Source organism: Pungitius pungitius, chromosome 16, assembly GCF_949316345.1.
Source record: "Pungitius pungitius chromosome 16, fPunPun2.1, whole genome shotgun sequence".
NCBI classification, from domain to species: Eukaryota; Metazoa; Chordata; class Actinopteri; order Perciformes; family Gasterosteidae; genus Pungitius; species Pungitius pungitius.
This window is the reverse complement of record NC_084915.1, coordinates 18055597-18080315: the sequence shown is the minus strand read 5'-3', so window position 1 is coordinate 18080315 and position 24719 is coordinate 18055597. Positions and strand designations below refer to the sequence as shown.

At 48.8% G+C, this 24719-nt stretch overlaps 1 protein-coding gene across 1 annotated transcript in view; it reads right to left on the bottom strand.

Moving 5' to 3' along the window:
• Positions 1 to 24719, bottom strand: part of jade2 (jade family PHD finger 2) — a 58029-nt gene that overhangs the window by 7986 nt on the left and 25324 nt on the right. Inside the window, 6 exon segments of the mRNA XM_037467274.2 lie at positions 8663 to 8827; positions 9597 to 10004; positions 10863 to 10979; positions 11677 to 11844; positions 15068 to 15279; positions 16041 to 16189. Coding sequence (XP_037323171.2) covers positions 8663 to 8827; positions 9597 to 10004; positions 10863 to 10979; positions 11677 to 11844; positions 15068 to 15279; positions 16041 to 16189 — 1219 coding nt within the window.

Sequence of the window (24719 nt, the reverse complement as noted above, 5' to 3'; positions counted from 1 at the left end):
AGCACCGTGGATAAAAATAGTGTCTCAACTGGAACACAATGTGCAGAGCCGGGCTTTGGTTAGGACACTGTGTGCGTGGGTGTGGGGGGGGGGGGGGGGAGAAAGGAGAAGAAAAACCACCCTGTTCAGGAACCTTTTAGACCTTTTGTCATATTGTGTGTGTGTCCACTGCTAGAAATCTGCATCCGCTGACCTGTCCCTGATGAGGGGGGCGGAGCCAAAACACCAGTGGGCGGGGCAGACACACCTGGAATGGATCGGCACTCCAGGTGAGCCTTTTCTAACTTTGTTTTAAGGACTCAGCGGTCCTCAGACCACAATCCACTGTCTGACTGCATGATCTCACACACACGCACACACACACTGACACACACACACACTGAGCGGTCAGTGGAGCACTGGCTGTCATCAACCTCTAATTACTTCAACAGGTGTCTGGCAGGAGTTCACTGTGTGTCTGTGTGAGTCTGTGTGTGCATGTGTGTGTGCATGTGTGTGTGTGTGTGTCTGTGTGTGTGTGTCTGTGTCTGAGCAGTCCCGGGCGCAGAGGCAAGACACACGATTTGATCCCTGAAATAGAAATAAACCCAGTGGGACCAGAGAGGGAGAGTGTGTGTCTGTGTGTGTGTGTGTGCATGAACTTCAGTAATGTGTTACTCATGTGGTGCCACCTCCAGAACCACAACACAGCTTTCATTTCTCTACCTATTTATCTCACAGACTCTGGGGTCGATGTGGGTCCGAGCCGCCTACTAATGACTGGGAGGAAGCAGGCGGCTGAAGATCGGGTTATTGATCTTTAATTGGCCTGATATCGCCCCCCAGTGTAGAGACCCGAGGTTAATCACTAGCAGGAATGTGCACTTCAACATGGACATCTTGATGCGGGGAGGCCGACCCGCCTCAGCAGCATCCCAATAACCATCCAACAGGTTTTAAATATTATTAAATATCTACTTATTGAAGCAGAATCCAAGCAGACAGATTTTAATTCATAAGTTCAAACGCTGCAACCAAAGGATCTGAAAACACAGATTAAAGCCACAACAACTGTTTGAACATGGATGCCTTCATCACAACCCTCCAACGTCAGGTGAGAACTAACATTGGTGGTGGGGGGGTAACGCCCCGAGTCATTTCCTCATAGACGTCTATGGGAGCAGAGGAGTCGCCCCCTGCTGGTCACTACACAGAAGTAGAGTCATTTCCTCATAGACGTCTATGGGAGCAGAGGAGTCGCCCCCTGCTGGTCACTACACAGAAGTAGAGTCATTTCCTCATAGACGTCTATGGGAGCAGAGGAGTCGCCCCCTGCTGGTAACTACACAGAAGTAGAGTCATTTCCTCATAGACGTCTATGGGAGCAGAGGAGTCGCCCCCTGCTGGTCACTACACAGAAGTAGAGTCATTTCCTCATAGACGTCTATGGGAGCAGAGGAGTCGCCCCCTGCTGGTCACTACACAGAAGTAGAGTCATTTCCTCATAGACGTCTATGGGAGCAGAGGAGTCGCCCCCTGCTGGTCACTACACAGGCGTAGAGTAATTTCCTCATAGACCTCTATGGGAGCAGAGGAGTCGCCCCCTGCTGGTCACTACACAGAAGTAGAGTCATTTCCTCATAGACGTCTATGGGAGCAGAGGAGTCGCCCTCTGCTGGTCACTACACAGAAGTAGAGTCATTTCCTCATAGACGTCTATGGGAGCAGAGGAGTCGCCCCCTGCTGGTCACTACACAGAAGTAGAGTCATTTCCTCATAGACGTCTATGGGAGCGGAGGAGTCGCCCCCTGCTGGTCACTACACAGAAGTAGAGTAATTTCCTCATAGACGTCTATGGGAGCAGAGGAGTCGCCCCCTGCTGGTCACTACACAGAAGTAGAGTCATTTCCTCATAGACGTCTATGGGAGCGGAGGAGTCGCCCCCTGCTGGTCACTACACAGAAGTAGAGTCATTTCCTCATAGACGTCTATGGGAGCAGAGGAGTCGCCCCCTGCTGGTCACTACACAGAAGTAGAGTCATTTCCTCATAGACGTCTATGGGAGCAGAGGAGTCGTTGTTCACAGCTGAAAAAATCAGTTAAACCTTGAAAAATTCAGTACAGCAGCTCAACACACAGATTCAGATTGACAGCATGGAGAGTTAAAAACTACAAGAGGAAAAGAAGGGCATTTGAAAGAGAGAGGGAAGGACAGAGGGAGCAAACAAGGGAAGAAGGGAAGGACTGAGGAGAAAAGTGGGTCAGACAGGCAGACAGCACACACACATCACACAAACACACACTACAATCACACACACGCCGGAGTCTATCACTTCCAGACGCAGACACGCTACATGATTTATTAGCTCCCGCTAGCCAAGCCACGCCCACCTGGGATCCATGGCAACGCACTTCTCCCAATCAGAGCTTGCACGCTTTTCAGGTTGTGTGTGTGTGTGTGTGTACTCATATAGGGTTACATGTGTGTATCATGCACACACACAACGGAGTTACACCACAGAAAAAAACTCTGCTCCTGTTCCTCCTTTCCTTCCACCCTTGCCTCCTCCCTCCTCGCTCCATCACCACACTCGGCCCAATAGCAAATACGTAAAGATCAACTCCGGGTTCTGAGAAGCGCCACACTGAGCTTTTAAATGGGACAAACTAAGTTTGGGGATTAAAGCTTCTCCCAAATGTCCGGCACCACGGGCTCTCGTCACGGGTCCTGAAGGAAGCTTCATTACTGCGTTCCTCTGGTGTTCCTCTGCATCGCTGTGGTTAATATTATTAATGTTAATAAAGTGAGACGTCTATTTATTTCCTGAAGGAAAGGTTGTGTGATGTTATCTTTTATTTGAACCTTTACTTTATATCCTAACAATCCACATCCTTTGTGTTCCTTCACACACACACACACACACTATATATAAAAAAATATGATCAAAAACAAATATAAACAGCAGAATTCATGCAAAAACAGTGCAAAGAATCTAATAATGAATCTTCTCTCAGTTAAGCATCATAAAATATCATCTCAACTGATAATAACTAATAATAAGCACACTATATGATTATTTTTTCACTAAAGTTCTTAATTAAATACTCAGTACATGGGGGGGGGGGGGGCTCATTACTGTGTGTACGTGGGCCGCCAAGATGCTCCTATTGTCCCCTCAAAGTAATGTGAGTAATGTGAAATTATTTATTTATGCAGCAGCCTGCACTGGTCATGGGTCTGAAAATATATACCCCCCCCCAAAACACACACACACGCACACGACATGTATGCAAACACACACACACACAGACACACACACACTGTGCAACAACACACTGACGCGAGAAATTATACAGCCGAAGCAGCTATAAATATTTATCCATCCTCCACCTCATCTTTATTTCATCCAACAGATCTCATATCAGAGGGGGGGGATATCGGGGGGGGGGGGGGGGGGGTGGGTGGCGCTTATCCTGCGGTGTGAATGGCGGCCACGAGACACTTTAAATAAGTAAATCAAGTCCTGTTCCATATTTCATAATCCAGGAGCCAAAATGGCGTGAGTTTAATATTTCTCGTTTGTTGAATCACTAGTGTTATGACTCAGAGCGTCATAGTGGGGGGTGGCAGTTCCCCTCCCTGCCTGAGGTGGCTGCTGTATGTTTTGCCTTGCTCTGTCTCTTTTCCTTTTGCAGGTGATTGGATGTCGGTGCATAAGAAGGATCCTGTGGGAGCCAGCAGCTCGCCACAGCCATGCTGCACCTCATGGACTTTTGGGTTGGTGGGGGGGTTTAGCAAGGAGGTCGGTAGGGGTGAGAAGCCTTTGTTTGTTTGTTCATGTTTTTTCCTGTTTTGGGTAGGGAGTTAGGTAAGACACCTGTATTTTTGTTTGTTTCTTTATGTGTCCTAGGGAAGGTAGGGGGACCTGCACGTATTGTTTTGTTTGTTGTTTTAGGCCATGCTCACCCTGAAATCTATGACCTTGAACTAAAATAAATACCCCAAAACGAGAAAGCGGCGGCCTTGGTCTTTGTCTTAATTACGGGATTACTTAACTACTTGTATGCTACTTCCGGCTCCCCTAGGCCGGGCGTAACATAATTGGGGGCTCGTCCTGTCTTTTCTTTCGTCCTGCATTGCTGGTTGTGTGGGTGAAAAATGGAGTTTGATTTGGACAAGTTTGTAGCTGATCCTACACTTCAGCAGTTAAGCAAATGTAGGAAGGTGGATTTGGTGCTCATTGCAAACTCTTTTGACATAGAAATGCCTGTGAACATAAACCGAGAGGAACTGAGACAATTGGTGACCGATAAGCTAGGCGAGAGGGGGCTGTTTACTGTAGAGGGGCTAAAGAAAGTGGATATTCAAGCTACGCCAGTGATGTCAACGGAGGCACTCCAGCTGACACTCCGCGTTAGGGAGTTGGAGGTGGAAGCTATGCACCTTAAAGTTAGAGCCTTAGAGCTGGAACGCCAGCCCGGTGGCCCGCCCCGGTCCCCTATAATAAATCAGACACCTCAATCTCCTCACGATAGCTTTGATGTCGGCAGGCATATAGCGCTGGTACCACCGTTCAGAGAGTCTGAAGTGGATTCGTATTTTATTGCATTTGAACGCATCGCATCCACTTTAAAATGGCCGACTGATGTTTGGACTTTGCTGCTCCAGTGTAAATTGGTGGGAAAGGCTCAGGAGGTGTGTAATGCTCTGACACTGGAACAGAGTTTGGACTATGATCTGGTTAAAGCGACAGTGTTAAGAGCATATGAACTAGTACCTGAGGCCTATAGGCAAAAGTTTAGAGGTGGGGGAAAGGATGCGAGCCAGACCTACGTAGAGTTTGCGCGTGGAAAAAGCATGCTTTTTGATAAATGGTGTAAATCCAGTAAAGCTACGGAGTTTGCACAGCTGCGGGAGCTGATGCTGTTGGAAGAGTTTAAAAAGTGGCTGCCAGAGCGCATAGTCTTGTATTTAAATGAGCAGAGAGTGATGACCGTTACTGAGGCGGCTGTCCTGGCAGATGAGTTCGTCTTGACTCACAAAAGTGTCTTCTCATCTTCTGGGCAGCGCGGGCCACCGGTACCTGTTGTAAATAAAGAGAGGTCGCCTAAAAATTTTCGGCGCACTAACTCTTCAGCGCCAATGGAAAGGCGTGAGTGCTTTTATTGTCATGAACTGGGCCACTTTGTTGCAAGCTGCCCGATATTACAGCAAAAGGAGAAAGGTGACAGACAAAGCCCTTCTGCAGTCGGGCTAATTCAGAGCGATGCAAGCACTAGTCGGTCTGAGCTTTGGACAGAGGAATCGCGAGAATTTCATGATTCTTTTAAGCCTTTTATTTCACACGGTTACTTTTCCCTCAGTGGCCGTGAGGGGGACCAGATTCCAATTACAATTTTAAGGGATACTGGGGCACAGCATTCTGTGGCTCGAAGTGGTGTGGTGCCATTCTCTGACCAGTCCTATTGTGGGTCCAACTTGTTGGTGTGGGGAATTAAATTGAGTGTCTTGAGTGTGCCAGTCCATGCAGTTACCCTCTCCTCCGCCCTGGTATCTGGCCCAGTGCGTGTGGCTGTGACGGATCGGCTGCCCATCGCAGGGGTTGATCTCATTCTCGGGAATGATTTAGCTGGGGATAAGGTTTTCCCTACCAGTCCTGAGATAACTGGACACCCTACTGCTTGTGTACCCATTTGTGACGCCGCACCGCATTGCATGCCGCCCATTGATCCAGTCTGTGTGGGACCCAGCGATCAAACTCTCAAACTGGGTGATTTGGTGGATCTTCCCATACTTAAAGATGTGGGCACTGGAAAACGAGGGGAGCCTAGTGTCAAGATGACTGTGGACAGTAAGTTATGTTTGGCAGTAGAGAGAAGTCCGCTAATTATCACTCAACAAACGGATAGGACTCTAGCTGCCTGCTTGTCGGCTGCCCGGGAGCAGAAAGGTGACTCAGAAGCAGCAGTAAGGGCGGACTTTGACAACTACGATGAGCGGCACCAGGCCTACTGCAGGTTTGGGGGCGGCAGAGGGCCCCGCAGAGCCGGTGGCGGCGCCAGCGGCAGTCACCCTGGAGACGGAAATGGCGGATCTGGAGGACCTGGAGGTAGAGGACCGGCTCGCTTGAGAGAGAGCCCCCCCCGCAGACCGGACTTCAGGGAACCTTCTGATGAGGAGCGAGCACAGAGACCTCGGCTGCAGCTGAAGCCTCGGACCGTGTCTGAGCCGCTGAACCAGGTCGCCAACCCAAACTCTGCTATCTTTGGGGGAGCCAAACCGCGGGAGGAGGCAACCCCCGGTGTATTCCGGCCATAATCTGCTTGTGTTTCTGTCTTGTATTTGAAACCACAATCAACGCCTTATGCTCTGATCATTACTCTTAAGACAGTGTCTTTAATGTGATAAACTTTGATGTCAATATCGTGGCGGGTGCATCATCACGGATAGGGTGTTGAACAAACATCTCTTCCAATAGAAGAAATGTTTGGTCTTAAGTGGGGGGATGTTATGACTCAGAGCGTCATAGTGGGGGGTGGCAGTTCCCCTCCCTGCCTGAGGTGGCTGCTGTATGTTTTGCCTTGCTCTGTCTCTTTTCCTTTTGCAGGTGATTGGATGTCGGTGCATAAGAAGGATCCTGTGGGAGCCAGCAGCTCGCCACAGCCATGCTGCACCTCATGGACTTTTGGGTTGGTGGGGGGGTTTAGCAAGGAGGTCGGTAGGGGTGAGAAGCCTTTGTTTGTTTGTTCATGTTTTTTCCTGTTTTGGGTAGGGAGTTAGGTAAGACACCTGTATTTTTGTTTGTTTCTTTATGTGTCCTAGGGAAGGTAGGGGGACCTGCACGTATTGTTTTGTTTGTTGTTTTAGGCCATGCTCACCCTGAAATCTATGACCTTGAACTAAAATAAATACCCCAAAACGAGAAAGCGGCGGCCTTGGTCTTTGTCTTAATTACGGGATTACTTAACTACTTGTATGCTACTTCCGGCTCCCCTAGGCCGGGCGTAACACTAGGAAACAACTTCATGGCACAATTATTGAGTAATACGTTAAAATGGGGGGTGCCATTTAAGTCCCATTAAAATCTATTTGACATCTTCAATGTCTGCTAGGAGCGCTTAATGCTACGTGAAGAAACCCATTAAAAGCAGCTTGCCCCCCTCCCCACGAGATGACCTTTTAGAAACATAAATGAAATGTTCCTGAGAATTAATTCCTCATGTGTTGGATTTAAAGCCTCCTGATGAACCACTCTGGATTCCTGCGGCCCCTGAAGGTCTCGTCTGAATGAGCTCAACTACACAAATGTGGAATGATGAGACGTCCCCCCCCCCCTCTAGGAACATCTTGGAAGCGGACCGGAGTGCAAGGGATTGTGGGTAGTGGGCAGCCTGGAGCTGTGTGAGGGGAGCCATGTTGACTCTGATCCAACAGGGTGGGTCTGTCTGCTGCATGACTCGACCCGCCTGGTGTCTCCACGGCTCTGTCCTCCCCCTGACCTCCTGACCCCAGTGAGTGAGCGCACACACACACACACACACACCTGTGATGTGCGCGGCAGGTCTCCTGTACTCATCACATTCAGCAGTCGCGGACTCCAGTGAAACCAAACCAGCGTGAAACGATGTCAGCAACCTGAGGTGAGAGAGCTCAACGCTCTGAAGATAGTGGAGATGGTTGAGGACCCACCTTCCCCCCTCCCCCCGTGTGACTCCCCCACTGTGGATTCCTTCCGTTTCCTGGGCTCCATCATCACCCAGGACCTCAAGTGGGAGCTGAACATCAGACAGGAGGACGGCATTGTGGGCCAAGAGTAAGCAGAGTTCCTGAATACTGACCTCGAGAACCGACCGAGCATTCTTTAAATACCTCGTACGGGTGGTTACTCCGGCGGTCTGAGCCCCGTCGCAGGCATTTTCCTTTTCTTTTATTTCCTCGTTAGAAAATGTTGCGTAAATCTTTAATTTCAACGGGAAAAAAGAAAAATAAACCTGAGAGTTTCCAGCTCTAGTAGAGAGAGCAACAATAAACCCCAAATAATAAAAGAATGTGACCAGTTACTAGTGATCAGAACTTCCCTCACCTCCAGCGGCTCAGATTTTAAACATACCCTACTTCCGCTTCCTGTCTCAATTCCCCTTCCTGTGTCCATTCCACTTCCACTTCCTGTCTCCATTCCACTTCCACCCCTGCGCCCTACCTTCCCACAGGTGCATGCATCATCTTTCTGCAGCTTTGAGTTGAACATCTTGCGCCATTAGAGTCCTACAGCAATGCTAGCAGCTAGCATGGGAGGGAAGCATCTCGAGGTGTGAGGAGACCACAGATGCGAGCTTTCCCTCCACGACGTTCCACTGTTTAAAAACAACACCCTTCTGGTACGAGCTCCTTCCGACGCTATTCTCAAAGTCACTTTCCAAATCCCAAGAGATATCCAAGAGATATGTATTTGTCACCTGAGACTCACCTGATGGTTTGGTTTGAGAAGATGCTCGTGAACAGAGTCACAGTGGGAACAACCACACGAATGAGGTGGATTCTTTCAACACATTCATTCAACTCAAAACATCACTCATCACTCATCACTTCATCACGTCTCCGTCCTTCTGGCCGATACACACACAGACACACACACACAATAGTGCAACATCAGCGGGGCTCACACACACATCTGAGACTCACTCTCTCCAGGTCTTGTCGGAGGTGTGTGAAGAGCTTGAGGCGTCTGTAGAGGACGTCCTGCTCCTGCTGGGCCATGTTGTCCACCTCGTCCCTCTTTAAGGTCACCAGGGGTCGGTTGAAGTTTGCCTTCCTCTTCATCTTCCAGAACTGATACAAGAAGTCCACCTGGAGGAGGGAGCAAACAGTATTGGTGTGATGAGGTAATACGGTGATCAGGTGATGAGGTGATGAGGTAATAAGGTAATGAGGTGATGAGGGAATAAGGTGATGAGGTAATAAGGTGATGAGTTGATGAGGTAATAAGGTGATGAGGTAATAAGGTAATGAGGGGATGGGGTAATAAGGTGATGAGTTGATGATGTAATAAGGTAATGGGGTGATGAGGTAATAAGGTGATGAGGTGATGAGGTAATAAGGTAATGAGGTGATGAGGTAATAAGGTGATGAGGTGATGAGGTAATAAGGTGATGAGGTAATAAGGTAATGAGGTGATGAGGTAATAAGGTGATGAGGTAATAAGGTGATGAGGTGATGAGGTAATAAGGTAATGAGGTGATGAGGTAATAAGGTGATGAGGTGATGAGGTAATAAGGTGATGAGGTAATAAGGTAATGAGGTGATGAGGTAATAAGGTGATGAGGTGATGAGGTGATGAGGTAATGAGGTAATAAGGTAATAAGGTGATGAGGTGATGAGGTAATAAGGTGATGAGGTAATAAGGTGATGAGGTAATAAGGTGATGAGGTGATGAGGTAATGAGGTGATGTGGTAATGAGGTGATGAGGTGATGAGGTAATGAGGTAATGAGGTGATGAGGTAGTAAGGAAACATTGGATCATTAGTGGAACGTTCTCTTTTATCCGCCATGTAAGCAGCTTGTCGTGAGGAACTCTCTCACGGTATCATTTGTCATCACGCGGTCAGAAGCGCTCACCTGGGGGGTGGGCAGCGCCAGGTGGTCGGCGACCTCCCGGGGATCCACCAGCCGGTAAAACTCGTCCTCCAGCTCCTGGAGCTTCTGCTTCCTCTGGCTCACCTTCTCCCTCTCCAGCGCCTCCCACTCGGCCCGCTCCGACGCCGACACCAGAGCCGGGTGAGGCGCTGGCCTCGGCTCCGGCTCGCCGCCGGCGCCCAGTTGGAGGAGGCCGGCGGCGGCGACCCCCCCCCAGTCCGGCCTGGTGGGGCCGTGTGCTCCGCTCCTGGAGAAGTGGGCGGAGCTGTGCTCCAGGCAGAAGGACTTGAAGCGCACCTCGTCGTTCTCCGCCAGGATGGTCCTCATCTCCAGGCCGCCGTCGAAGGCACACGTCACATGGAAGGCCACGATGCAGGAGGGCATGCAGCACTGGGCGGGGGCGGAGGAGAGGGGGGGGGGGTCGGTCAGGCAATAAATGAGAGTCATTTAAGGACAGTGTCATTTCCTCTTCTGAATCTCATCCTCCATCAGCACAGTTTTCCTTTGTTTCCACTTGCATTTCATTCACTTTGCAGTAGCTTGGTGAATAAGTGAAATTCTTACAACCTCTTTTTTATCCTAAAAAGAGCCTCAGTCCAAACTGTATTGACCTGTTTCAGCCCTCCGTCCCCCCCTCTGTTTAAATATTTGGGCTTATTGAGTTTCATTTTGTGCTCCCCTCAGGTAGCACCCCTCCCTATCAGCATGTTTGATTTCACCAAACTATGAAGTAACGTGAAGATTCTCACAGCACCTCATTCTAACAAAGGAAGGAAAGGACGTCACGGCCCTGAGGAGCGTTGAAGCTCTCCTCCAAGAGGCTGTAGAACGCTGCGCTGGTTCATCTCAGAAAGGGTCGGAAAATGAGAAAAACTAATATTGATTTGCACAAAACTTTCTCCAATTTTCTTTTTCTTCAAGCTTTCATTCCAGCTGTGCAGATGATGTTGGTTGGTTGGAGGGGAGGAAGAGGAGGAAGAGCAGGAAGAGGAGGAGGAGGGAGAGCAGGAAGAGGAGGGAGAGCAGGAAGAGGAGGAGGAAGAGGAGGGAGAGCAGGAAGAGGAGGAGGAAGAGGATATAATAGTGAACCTCAGCTGCCAGAGAAACGAACATGAACCAAAAGTGATCAGTGATCGTACCTAGATTTTTGCGTATCGTTGCTGTGGCTAAATGTGTTTCATTATTGTTCAGGTGCAGGATGACACAATACCACAAATGGACCCTCCTCCTCCTTCCTGCCTGACTCACCTGTATGCAGGTGCCTGTGTGCTCTCTGCAGAGGCTGCAGGTCAGAGCCCAGCGGCTGGCGGGGATGTGGGACACCTTGGTGATGGGCTCCATCTTCTCAGGACAGCCTATGCTCACCTGACGGAGAGGAAGGGCCTTCATGATGTCACGATAAGACAGGCAGATTTAAGCCAAGTCAGGTTGGCGTGTGCATAACATGTCTAACATGTCGGCCTTTAACTCGCTCACATTCCCCCAATTAACATTTCAACGGGAGAGAAAACTGACAAAAAGCGCTTCATTGGAAATGAAAAGTGTGTGTGTGTCTGTGTGTGTGTGTGTGTGTGTGTGTGTGAGGATCCGTTTACAGAGGGACCTCTCTCTGGGGGAGAAGGCGACGGCAGATTTACACATATGCAGCGCTGCAGGGGGGGGGGGGGCTGTATCGCTTGAAGGCCGGGTGGTGTGTTTAGGCACGCACACACACACACACACACAATCTTTATTTCCTTTCCCCTCCCCGGTAGGAAGAGGAAACAAAAGCGAGCAGAGCAACGAAAACAATTAGCCCAATCAAGGGTGACAGAAGCCAATTAGAAAGTAAAAAGCCCCCCCCCCCCCCCTGACAGAGAGCCGGCATGCTTTGTGTCAGATGAGGAGAGATTACCAAAGAGGAGTCATCATGACGTGGGGAGGGTGGGGGTGGGGGGGGGCTGTTTAAATCTCCTGCTAACTGAAAGCAGGAAATCGGAGGAGGAAGAGGAGGAAGAGGAGGAAGAGGAGGAAGAGGAGGAAGCGACAGGTGTGAGAGCTCATTGCGTTGTGCTGCTCTCACCTCTGGGATCCATAAGGCACAGCTCACGTGGACCCACTTGGTTCCACTGCGGGTGGGCTTGAGGGCCCCCCCCCTCTTGGGGCACAGCAGACATTTAGGCTGGACGCCGAGGGCACAGATCCGACACAGCCAGTTTCCCTGGGGCACCTTCAGGATGCCGTAACACGCCTAAGGGGGGGGGGGGGTAAGCAGATGGTGAGATGAAGTGGTATCATTCTTCTTCTTCTTCTCCATCTAACTCTGGTAGAGAAAACCAATGAGATCCTTTAAATATCAACACATTTATGCCAAATATCGTTTGTTTAACTCATCATTCACTAAATGAACATCATGCTGATATAAAGACTTGAAACTAGAGACTGAGACCATAAACTCATGTTTACAATGTTTACTGAGGGAATAAATCAAGAGAGAAGTAGAGTCATTTCCTCATAGACGTCTATGGGAGCAGAGGAGTCGCCCCCTGCTGGTCACTACACAGAAGTAGAGTCATTTCCTCATAGACGTCTATGGGAGCAGAGGAGTCGCCCCCTGCTGGTCACTACACAGAAGTAGAGTCATTTCCTCATAGACGTCTATGGGAGCAGAGGAGTCGCCCCCTGCTGGTCACTACACAGAAGTAGAGTCATTTTCTCATAGACGTCTATGGGAGCAGAGGAGTCGCCCCCTGCTGGTCACTACACAGAAGTAGAGTCATTTCCTCATAGACGTCTATGGGAGCAGAGGAGTCGCCCCCTGCTGGTCACTACACAGAAGTAGAGTCATTTCCTCATAGACGTCTATGGGAGCAGAGGAGTCGCCCCCTGCTGGTCACTACACAGAAGTAGAGTCATTTCCTCATAGACGTCTATGGGAGCAGAGGAGTCGCCCCCTGCTGGTCACTACACAGAAGTAGAGTCATTTCCTCATAGACGCCTATGGGAGCAGAAGAGTCGCCCCCTGCTGGTCACTACACAGAAGTAGAGTCATTTCCTCATAGACGTCTATGGGAGCAGAGGAGTCGCCCCCTGCTGGTCACTACACAGAAGTAGAGTCATTTCCTCATAGACGTCTATGGGAGCAGAGGAGTCGCCCCCTGCTGGTCACTGCACAGAAGTAGAGTCATTTCCTCATAGACGTCTATGGGAGCAGAGGAGTCGCCCCCTGCTGGTCACTACACAGAAGTAGAGTCATTTCCTCATAGACGTCTATGGGAGCAGAGGAGTCGCCCCCTGCTGGTCACTACACAGAAGTAGAGTCATTTCCTCATAGACGTCTATGGGAGCAGAGGAGTCGCCCCCTGCTGGTCACTACACAGAAGTAGAGTCATTTCCTCAGAGACGTCTATGGGAGCAGAGGAGTCGCCCCCTGCTGGTCACTACACAGAAGTAGAGTCATTTCCTCATAGACGTCTTTGGGAGCAGAGGAGTCGCCCCCTGCTGGTCACTACACAGAAGTAGAGTCATGTCCTCATAGACGTCTATGGGAGCAGAGGAGTCGCCCCCTGCTGGTCACTACACAGAAGTAGAGTCATTTCCTCAAAGACGTCTATGGGAGCAGAGGAGTCGCCCCCTGCTGGTCACTACACAGAAGTAGAGTCATTTCCTCATAGACGTCTATGGGAGCAGAGGAGTCGCCCCCTGCTGGTCACTACACAGAAGTAGAGTCATTTCCTCATAGACGTCTATGGGAGCAGAGGAGTCGCCCCCTGCTGGTCACTGCACAGAAGTAGAGTCATTTCCTCATAGACGTCTATGGGAGCAGAGGAGTCGCCCCCTGCTGGTCACTACACAGAAGTAGAGTCATTTCCTCATAGACGTCTATGGGAGCAGAGGAGTCGCCCCCTGCTGGTCACTACACAGAAGTAGAGTCATTTCCTCATAGACGTCTATGGGAGCAGAGGAGTCGCCCCCTGCTGGTCACTACACAGAAGTAGAGTCATTTCCTCAGAGACGTCTATGGGAGCAGAGGAGTCGCCCCCTGCTGGTCACTACACAGAAGTAGAGTCATTTCCTCATAGACGTCTTTGGGAGCAGAGGAGTCGCCCCCTGCTGGTCACTACACAGAAGTAGAGTCATGTCCTCATAGACGTCTATGGGAGCAGAGGAGTCGCCCCCTGCTGGTCACTACACAGAAGTAGAGTCATTTCCTCATAGACGTCTATGGGAGCAGAGGAGTCGCCCCCTGCTGGTCACTACACAGAAGTAGAGTCATTTCCTCATAGACGTCTATGGGAGCAGAGGAGTCGCCCCCTGCTGGTCACTACACAGAAGTAGAGTCATTTCCTCATAGACGTCTATGGGAGCAGAGGAGTCGCCCCCTGCTGGTCACTACACAGAAGTAGAGTCATTTCCTCATAGACGTCTATGGGAGCAGAGGAGTCGCCCCCTGCTGGTCACTACACAGAAGTAGAGTCATTTCCTCATAGACGTCTATGGGAGCAGAGGAGTCGCCCCCTGCTGGTCACTACACAGAAGTAGAGTCATTTCCTCATAGACGCCTATGGGAGCAGAAGAGTCGCCCCCTGCTGGTCACTACACAGAAGTAGAGTCATTTCCTCATAGACGTCTATGGGAGCAGAGGAGTCGCCCCCTGCTGGTCACTACACAGAAGTAGAGTCATTTCCTCATAGACGTCTATGGGAGCAGAGGAGTCGCCCCCTGCTGGTCACTGCACAGAAGTAGAGTCATTTCCTCATAGACGTCTATGGGAGCAGAGGAGTCGCCCCCTGCTGGTCACTACACAGAAGTAGAGTCATTTCCTCATAGACGTCTATGGGAGCAGAGGAGTCGCCCCCTGCTGGTCACTACACAGAAGTAGAGTCATTTCCTCATAGACGCCTATGGGAGCAGAAGAGTCGCCCCCTGCTGGTCACTACACAGAAGTAGAGTCATTTCCTCATAGACGTCTATGGGAGCAGAGGAGTCGCCCCCTGCTGGTCACTACACAGAAGTAGAGTCATTTCCTCATAGACGTCTATGGGAGCAGAGGAGTCGCCCCCTGCTGGTCACTGCACAGAAGTAGAGTCATTTCCTCATAGACGTCTATGGGAGCAGAGGAGTCGCCCCCTGCTGGTCACTACACAGAAGTAGAGTCATTTCCTCATAGACGTCTATGGGAGCAGAGGAGTCGCCCCCTGCTGGTCACTACACAGAAGTAGAGTCATTTCCTCATAGACGTCTATGGGAGCAGAGGAGTCGCCCCCTGCTGGTCACTACACAGAAGTAGAGTCATTTCCTCAGAGACGTCTATGGGAGCAGAGGAGTCGCCCCCTGCTGGTCACTACACAGAAGTAGAGTCATTTCCTCATAGACGTCTTTGGGAGCAGAGGAGTCGCCCCCTGCTGGTCACTACACAGAAGTAGAGTCATGTCCTCATAGACGTCTATGGGAGCAGAGGAGAAGATGCAGACCTGATGGACGCAGACGTTGCACTTGTCGCAGAAGACCATCTCGTTTCCGTCCTCCCCTTCAGGCGAGCGGCACACGTCGCACACCACGTCCTCGTCGTACTCGATGCCCAGGCCCTCCTCCGCCTCGATGGCCTGCAGCATCTTCACCTCGCAGGCGCTCTCCAGCTCCACCAGGACGCTCTCCATCGTCAGCTCGTCCAGCTCCGGCAGCGCTGAGGGGGGGTCCAGACCTTATTTTAAAAGATGTTGTGTGACGTGTTTCTAGCGAATGTTGGCCAATTAAAAAAAAGGGTCCACACTCAAGGGTGTTTTTTATTACTTTGTTCTTATCGACGAGGATAAAAGACAATTCACTAAATTCCACTTTCTTTAATGCTCGCAGCTTCACGCAGGTCTGTGGAGGAAGATGTGTGTGTGCAGCTGATGAGAAAGTCACTACAAAGCCGATTAAAGTCAGAACAAAGGAATCTGTGCTTTGACCCTTCAAGCATTAGCATTCACGTTAGCATGCTTTCGCTTGGACACAAAGTCTCACAGAGAGACACACACACACACACACACACACACACACGCACACACAATGAGGCATGACTCAGAGACAAACAGTCTGTTTGTTTTGGTTTGGTTTTGCATTGAAGGGTTATGAGAAAAAAACCCTGCAAGAGCCAGTTTGTGTCTGTGTGTGTGTGTGTTTGTTTTATCTCAGGAGAATGTACCCATGAAACAAAAGGGGATTTATAGACACGACGAGGAGAGCAAGGAGCCGATCGGATATCGAGTGAGAGATGGAAGAGATGCTCGGGGTCAGGGGTCGTTACCATGGAGACCGTGGGGAAGAGTAAACTTTTACGTCACACCATACATATTGTTGTCATATGTCAAGACAAACGATGATGTGTTCATGAAAACAGAGTATGAGATATGTGTCCTTTGAGTGGCACACACACACACGTGCACGTGTACGTGCACTCACCCATCTGCGTGAACTCCAGGTTGACGAGATCCAGCCAGGCCACGTCCAGGTCGTCCAGGTCATAGGTCATGTGGCGAGGGGCGGGAGGAGGCGAGGCGCCGCTCTCGCCCCCCCGTCCGGCGTCGGAGTGACCGCACAACGCCGTCAACCTGGAGACACGGGGCGAGATCATCATCATCATCACTGATCATCAATAGAGCTTTATTCATAGTGTTGTTTTCATCTTTTCCTGCGTAATGAACCAATGGAAGATGTTCACGCCCTCGAAGCGTGAACATCAAAACACAACAGGGGCATCCGGCTGTTGCCGTGACAACCTGGGCCAAAGACACGGAGGAGTCCGAGGGGTCGCCGTGAGGCAGGAAGCTCCTCCAGGGCCAGAGGCCCGTCTCCGGGGGGGCCACGGGGCCCCAACGTCCCTCCGTCAACAACAGCAGGAAACAGGGTCAGGAACTCTGCTCCACCCACTGGGAGCCAGTAGAGACGCACACACACACACACACACGGGAGACACTGCGGTGTACGCCGTACAGCGATGTCGGGTCAACCCGTCCGACAGGATGCGAGTCAGTGGGCGGGTCAGAGGTCACGTGACACACACACATGACGCAGGTCCATAAGTATATTTATATATCTATTTATATGTAGATAACTTCAGAAGTTGAACTTCTATACAATGCGAAAATTCCCCCCCCCCCCCCCCCCCCCCCGCAGAGTTGACTACACGGGCCTCTGGGGGGGTTGAGGTGTTGCCCTGTTTAAAGTCAACAAACCACCGCAGGATAAATAATAATAAGACAAATTAAGGTTTTGCAGGTTTCGTACAGAGCAGAAAGTCAGAATGAGTCATTGAGCTTAAAGGAGATAAAAGTGTGAATAGTTTGCATCGATTGATAAGAGCCTTTGACCTTTGACCTTCAGCAGGGTGGGGGGGGTGAAACCAAGCAGCCAGAGGAGGTGAAGGAGGGAGTTTGAGTTACTTTGCTGAGCTCCTCTTTGCTTTTTAATACAATATCATTTTAAACATTTGATGTGAGGGTAAAACCCCTTTTTCTACGGCGATGTGAATAAGCTGCTGGTTCAGACATACCAGTCGTGTCATATGCAAACAATGGCTTCCCTGTGTGTAGCACAGTGTGTGCGTCTGTGTGTGTTTAGAGAAATAATCTCTCATTCTTGAAATACCTCGCTGTCACAGTACGGCGATCCCTTTTCTTCCCTGTAATCCCTCTCTTTCTACCCTTAGTTTTCCCACCAGACTGAGTGTGTGTGTGTGTGTGTGTGTGTGTGTGTGTCTGTGAGAGACGGCGTGTTGTGCCAACAGCCCCTTATCCTTGGGGGACCCACACAACCCCCCCCCCTCCTCTGAAACCAGTCCCATATCAGCATGCAGACTGGAAGAGGAGAATCAGGCCAGCAGGGCAGCCCCGAGTGTGTGTGTGTGTGTGTGTGTGTGTGTGCACATTAGTGCGTTGATTGTATACTTCCCGTCTGTCTGTCTTTGCATCTCATTTAATTGAGCTGGTTATTATGATTGAGTATGATTATTAAAATAATATTATAATTATTCATTAATACTGTAAAAAGACACTAAATATATATTATAAAAATACAACATTAGATTTTAAAAAGTGCATGTTGTTGTTTTTAAAAGGTTTTATAAGTAGACAATGACGATCAATAATCTGATCACCTTTTTTTCACAAACACGGTTCTTGAGGAATTAGTGAGCGGTGACTTAAAGAGAATGTATCATGAAACCTGTCGTTTAAGTACACAACTAATTATCACCTGACCCCTGTGTGTGTCTGTGTGTGTTTGTCATCGTGTCGGCGCTTGTGCGAGTTTCTCTGGAAGAGAAATGCAGTGTGTGTCTTTGTGTCTTTAGGTGTGTGCGTCTGTGCTAAAGCTCCATTTAGGTTTTTGGCCCCTCATTACATGCATGATTGTGTGTGTGTGTGTGTGTGTCTATATGGGAGTGTGTACACGTGTGTCGTATGAGTGTGTTTGTGAGACAGATCAGAGTGAGCGTGTGGGAGTTGTTTTAAAAAGCCCCCTTTGGAAGATAAGAGACCAGAGAGAAAGTGAAAGGAGATATGGGGGGGGGGGATAAAAGAGAGAAGCCACACAGAGAGAAGGTTGTAATTTTGTACCCGTCTCTACATGCTGTGTGTGTGTGTGTGTGTGTGTGTGTGTGTGTGTGTGTGTGTGTGTGTGTGTGTGTGTGTGTGTGTGTGTGTGTGTGTGTGTGAATGGCTTTTCACCTGCTGGAGGATAAAGATGAGTCACTTTCCCAGTGATGTGTGTCCATGAAAGATGTCCAACAATAAGATTAAACACACACACACACCTTTCATCCTCTTCAATGCTATTGATTGAACCCACTGTGACATCACATCGGTATGTTGGTACACCGTGACGTAACCGGGGACAACCAGTGAGACGAGACGCTTTCTGGTTCCTGATCCGACTGAGACGTGTTGAGATGGAACCACGTTCAGTTTCCTCCACGATAATTAGCCACAGAAAGGGAGGTTCAGTCTCCTGGACCATGGGATGTGATCTATGAAACCAATATCTGCCTCTTTTAGAAAACAAAGGGAAGAGAAACATCTCGAATTCTAAAAAAAACTCGTAGCGGGTGGATTTTCTCTGCTGGGTCTGCAGCTGGAGCCGCTGCACAGGAAGTGCAGAACAACACGTGCTTTTCACGTCAGACTCCTGATGCACAACACGTACAACAACACGGCCCCCGCCAGGGGAAACCCAGCGGCATTATGGGAAACCCCTGTAGGCTCTGAACCTGAGCCAAGCAGGACGGGATGATGCATGCAGACATGCCTGAAAACACACACACACACACACACACACACAAACTTGCAGTAATCCCACCACCGGCCCCAAATAAACAACTTTTAGAGATGCAAAGCAATTGTTCTGTTTCTTTCCCCCCCCCACAGGAAATTAAGGATGTCTTATTGAAATGAAAAATGCCCCTAAATCCCTAAACACCCCCCCCCCTCCTCCTCACCCCCCCCCCCCCCCGTTCTGATGAGCTCTGTTTTAATTTCTTCTCTCCTCTCCTCCGAGGTTCATTCCCACCAAGTTCCATTAAGAAGGCATTCTGAGAGGGAGGGGGGAGGAGAGGAAGAGGAGGAGGAGGAAAGGGTGGATGATGTCTGTTGAGCGATATAATGCACTCCCTCTCTCTCCTCCTCTTGGTCGTCCCCCTTTGTCCTCCGTTGTCCCGCTCCACTCAACCGCCTCGTCTACCTGTTTATTTACTTCCTCCCCATCAACCTCCCCCCCACTCCCCCATCACCTCCTCTTCCTCCTTCTCCCTCTTTTTTTTGTTCATCCTCATGCTGTGAAATAACATAGATTCCAGTTTTCAGTAGTTTAATTAATAGATGAGAAGTGATGACGCTGATTTGTTAAATCATTTGTACCCACAATGGTTTTCATGTGTGGTAAAATAAATCTGAACTCAAAGGCCTTTGAATTACTTTTAAAGTATAAAGAAGGTGATGAAAAGGACAAATGTTATAACTACAACAACACTACACACCTGTGAGTCGTATTGGAAATGAACGTAAGACAGAAGAGAGAAGAGGTCAGTTCACACATTAAGAGTGACACTGTAGCTAAAGTGAGTGCACACACACACACACACACACACACACACACACACACACACCAGCCTGGCGAGGCTGGCAGATGGTAAATTGGTAAAAGGCGGACGGCGTGCTCCAGATGTTGCAGAAGGCGAAGGGCTTTGATCTGCCTCCACCACAGAGACCAGAGGAGGCCAACTGCTCCTTTAAAGCCAAATGAGTCTTAATAAAAGAGAAGGGGGGCGGGGGGGGGGCGGGGGGCAACTAGAGAATAACACACACGCAAACAGATACACAACTAAACACAGGGAGATATTACACACACACAGCAAGTGTATATACATATATACATATATATGTATGTATGTATATTACACACACAGAGCATATGTCATTGTCACTTAATACCAGGACACTGGTCAAACAAAGGTTACATCTAAATATTCCAGCTGTAGCAGGGGAGCCAACACACTTTGGCAGCCTGATTCGACATCTCCTGAACACACACACACACGCACACACACACACACACAGACACACACAGACACACACACACAGGTCAAGAGCTATTGTTTGGAGGTGGAGTCTCCGATAGAAGCCCCTCCCCTGCTGATGACTGGGTGGGTGAGCGGGTTCAGGCTGACTCACACGCTGGAACCCAACAATTTAAAAAAACAGCTTGGTTCTTGCCAACTGCGGTCAGAGAGAATCAGCCTGACAGCACCAACTTCTCCTCACATTAACAGAGGTCAAACAGTCAGTACAGACAGAATAGAACAGTCAGTATAGAACAGTCAGAATAGAATAGTAAGTATAGAACAGTAAGTCAGAATAGAACAGTCAGTATAGAACAGTAAGTATAGAACAGTCAGACAGTATAGAACAGTAAGTATAGAACAGTCAGTCAGTATAGAACAGTCAGAATAGAATAGTAAGTATAGAACAGTAAGTATAGAATAGTAAGTATAGAACAGTCAGTCAGAATAGAACAGTCAGTATAGAACAGTAAGTATAGAACAGTCAGACAGTATAGAACAGTAAGTATAGAACAGTCAGTCAGTATAGAACAGTCAGTATAGAACAGTCAGTATAGAACAGTAAGTATAGAACAGTCAGTCAGTATAGAACAGTAAGTATAGAACAGTCAGACAGTATAGAACAGTAAGTATAGAACAGTCAGTCAGTATAGAACAGTCAGTATAGAACAGTAAGTATAGAACAGTCAGTCAGTATAGAACAGTCAGTCAGAATAGAACAGTCAGTATAGAACAGTCAGTCACGCATCCATCACCCTTTGATCTATTTGGAGAGGACCAAGCGGCCTGTCTCTTACGTGACTAATGAAGCTCCCGGGGTGACCCCCCCCCCCAATCATCCGACGAATGGATGCACCAGGGAGGAAGTCTCCCCCCACAGTGGTGACTGGATGCGCTCATCCAGGAAGCAGAAGGTAGTATTATTATTGTTATGGTAATGATGATGTTTCCATTTGCCTCAGTTTGCAATTTGTTAAAACACAAGGTCCTTTTCCCCGAGAAGGAGTGCAAAGCAGGTTCTCACTGCAACACGGTATTGGTTTAGTCGTCTGGGGACCTGCTGGACACCAGCCTGAGGGTCCAATTTGGCTCCCCAGTCTGAACTCTGAAGAAAAACACTTCTCATATTCGCTCACGCGGCCAAAGCAACCAAACAAGCTTGTGGTCGAGAGCGGCCCCGCTGAACCCTCGTGACGATGACTTGACGAGGGAGAGGTGGGGGGGGGGCGGTTTGGTCAACGAGCCGTCCTCTATCGGGCCCCCGAGGCCTGTTAGATGGTCGGTTTGGGTCATCTAACCGCTGCTCTTTTCCCTCACTTGGTATCTTTCCTCGTGTTTCTAGCTCCCCGCCGCGACCTTTGGCTCGCCATCGCTCTTCATCGGGGGCATCGAGGAGGAACCGTTTATCACATTCATCGTTCCTTTGTCCAGACATCAAACGTTACAGACGGATGGATGAAGATCGGAGGATATGAGGGATGGACATGTTCTCCACGGAGGCACTTCTAAAAACCATGTCGCAAGAAGCTTCGTTGACTTTGTTACGTGCAAACGGTTCCATCTTTAAACACGACTAAAGCGTGTGAGAAATGTGACATTTCCTCTCACACATTGTGCGTGTCGGTGTGTAAAACCGATGCATTTGGATACATCCACAGAAACTACCTGTAGGCGGAATGAGGAACCCACGGTTTTACATTCTGCGTCAAAGGAAGGCCCTCGATTCAAATGAGGTCCTACCTGCATCTGACCTCCATCGCATCTGAACCTGCCCGGTCGAACCTAAAATACATCGACAGACTACTGGAGGTATTTCGTCAGCAGTGCTCAGCTTCGATCAACCCACAAAGCTGAAACAATGCGGTCATGTGACACGGAGACTAAATGGAGCCGCCAATCAAAAGACGTGTGTAGTTTGTCTGGAGTTTATGGTCTCAGTCTTAAATTTCAAGTCTTCTTCAATACAGCATGAGGTTCATTTCGTAGATTATGGTCCATTTAGAATGAAACAGACAAATCAGGAGATGCTTCAGGGCGGGGCTTCAAAGTGATTGACGGGTCACGTTTGGACTTCGCCCTCACGTGTCGCTTCTGGTGCAAAATGCCACAATCGGGGACTACAAACCTCAGGGAGTCCACGCCTCTCCTCCCAGTCACATGACCAAAGCCAAACTCACTGACCTGATGATGAGAGACCTGCTTCCTCTTCTGGGAGATAAGCAGCGTTGACTGAATGTTTTACATGTGTTTTCCATTGATCGTCCCCGGAGAACCCCACCCAACGCCCCTCCTTCACCTTCCATCTCAGCCGAGCTCGAGCACGACGCCCATCCATCGCTCACTTCTAGGAAGTCCCTTTTGAAGTCTGCGTGACGTTACCATGACGACCCGGCGTCCTATGAGGGAGGGGCCTCTCCGTGAGATGTACAGAAAGTGTTTTGGTAACGAGAGGCAGGCAAAAAAAAAACATCAACGTTGAACCAGAACGAACTCTTCAACGAACTCTTCTGGCTTCCACCACGGAGTTTCTACCCAAACCACGAGAGAGAGAGAGATGTCGAAGAGGAGGGTTGTCAAAGCCAGACAAGGCCCGCAGACCTTTTCCTTCGCCAACAATTTTTGGAGATTATGTCATCACTCATTTAAAAAAAAAAAGAAAAATGTGTCTGTGTCTCTGAAATGGAGCAAAAGTCAGAGAGGAAGCCAGGAAGAAGACATGGAGAGATGAAGACAGACAACGCGAGGGAGGGAGAGGAAGAGAGGAGGGAGAGTTGGATCAGGGCAGGAATGGCCATGAGCGAAACGTGACATGGTTGGAGAGCAGGAGAGGGTTCATTCATCCTCCCACCGTCCTCTCCTTCTAGGGTTCCCCTCGCAGTCACAGATTCACCATGAAACCAAAGCATTTATACCTAAGCATGACGTATTGGTCATTGAGATTTAGTGGTGCTGGTGTGTAGATGCCGTCAAAGCTAGGCTAGTCGTTTGCAGGGTTTGTGCTAAGCTAACCGACTGCTAGCTGCTGAATTGTTCTGAAGCAGTGAGTTAATGTTGATGAAAGAGCAGAAGGATTATTACTGTGCTCAGCTTTGCACATTTATCATCCTTCAGCTGCTCAATAAACAATTTCTCATTTCTTGAAAAGCAAACTGCTGTTAGCCATACAGATTCACGCATGTTGGGTTTATTCAAATAACAGAGTGTTTTTGTAATTAATCTCACTGCCAGACGGGGGGACACACGCCTCCATGTTTCACCATGAAAGATAATGATAGTCCTAGATAAGAAAACACAGATTTGGGCCATAGCTAAAGTAAGCTAGCGGCTAACTAGCCACTGGCCTCAGCCTCGCCATGCAACGCTTCATAGATATCATGTAAATCTGCCCCCATTCCTGCAGCCCTGCTTATCCATCTCCCCCAATCGGCTCATCTTCTCTGCCTCAGTCCCTTGTCTCTGCTCTGTGTGCCACGTGCTGAGATGTTGACCTTATTAGACAAACAGTCTGTTACAAACAGTAAGAGCTTCGCAGTAATCTTTCTAAATCTCACAATCATGAAGATGATCCAGGGTTTCTTTTCTATTTTTTATCTCTGTTTTTATTAACTTTGTCTTCTTTCCTCATTAAGAATGAGGACATCACGCATTATTCTGTCTTCTTCATAGGTGTGTATGTAAGAAGTGTCCGACTATCTTGTATTTTTATTTTCCTCATAGACTTCTATGGGACCAGAGGAGTCGCCCCCTGCTGGTTACTAGAGGAAGAGCAGCTTTAAAGATGACTGTTGGCTTTGGTCTTCATTAAACTGCACTTGTGTTTGGTTCATAAACTTTTAGAATCTCTTCTTGCGGGTAGAACTGCTAATGCAATACTTTTAATCTGAGAGTCAACAATTAGTTTCAGGGTATCTGTTTACTCGTTAAGCAACGCCATTTCATCTGGCAACACTAGATTTGATTTAGCTTTCAATGCAAAGTGTTTATTTTAATGTCATTGGATCCCAAAGACTTCTCTTTTTTAAATGCGGGTAGCAACCGTTTCAGTCTTTACGGCACAATCAACAACCAATGACTATTAATGGCTATTAAGTCGCTGCAGCACTTTTCCACTTCCGTCCTTGATGCTTAGTGGACCAACACCTTCAAACTGACAAAGACCTGCAATACCTTCACAACAGTGATACACAGACTTTTTATTTTCCAGCAGCTTTTTGCGTGTTTAAAATGCAACGAAATATGTCCCTCTGCTATGAAATCTGAGATGACGAAGCTCTGACTGTTCACTCACTCTTTCAGTTGAACTTCCTCCCCGTCTGGTGTTCTCCAAGCAGGTAAAAAAACATATTACGGAATCTCACATTACTGGATAATTTGTCCGTCTCCCAGAGAGACTGTGTGTGTGTGTGAGTGTGTGTGTGTGAGTGTGAGTGTGAGTGTGTGTGTGAGTGTGTGGCCTCCCAGTGTGACATGTGTGTCTAACAGGCATTACCACGCAGTCTGAGCATTTTCATTAGTTCCTAGAACGCCAA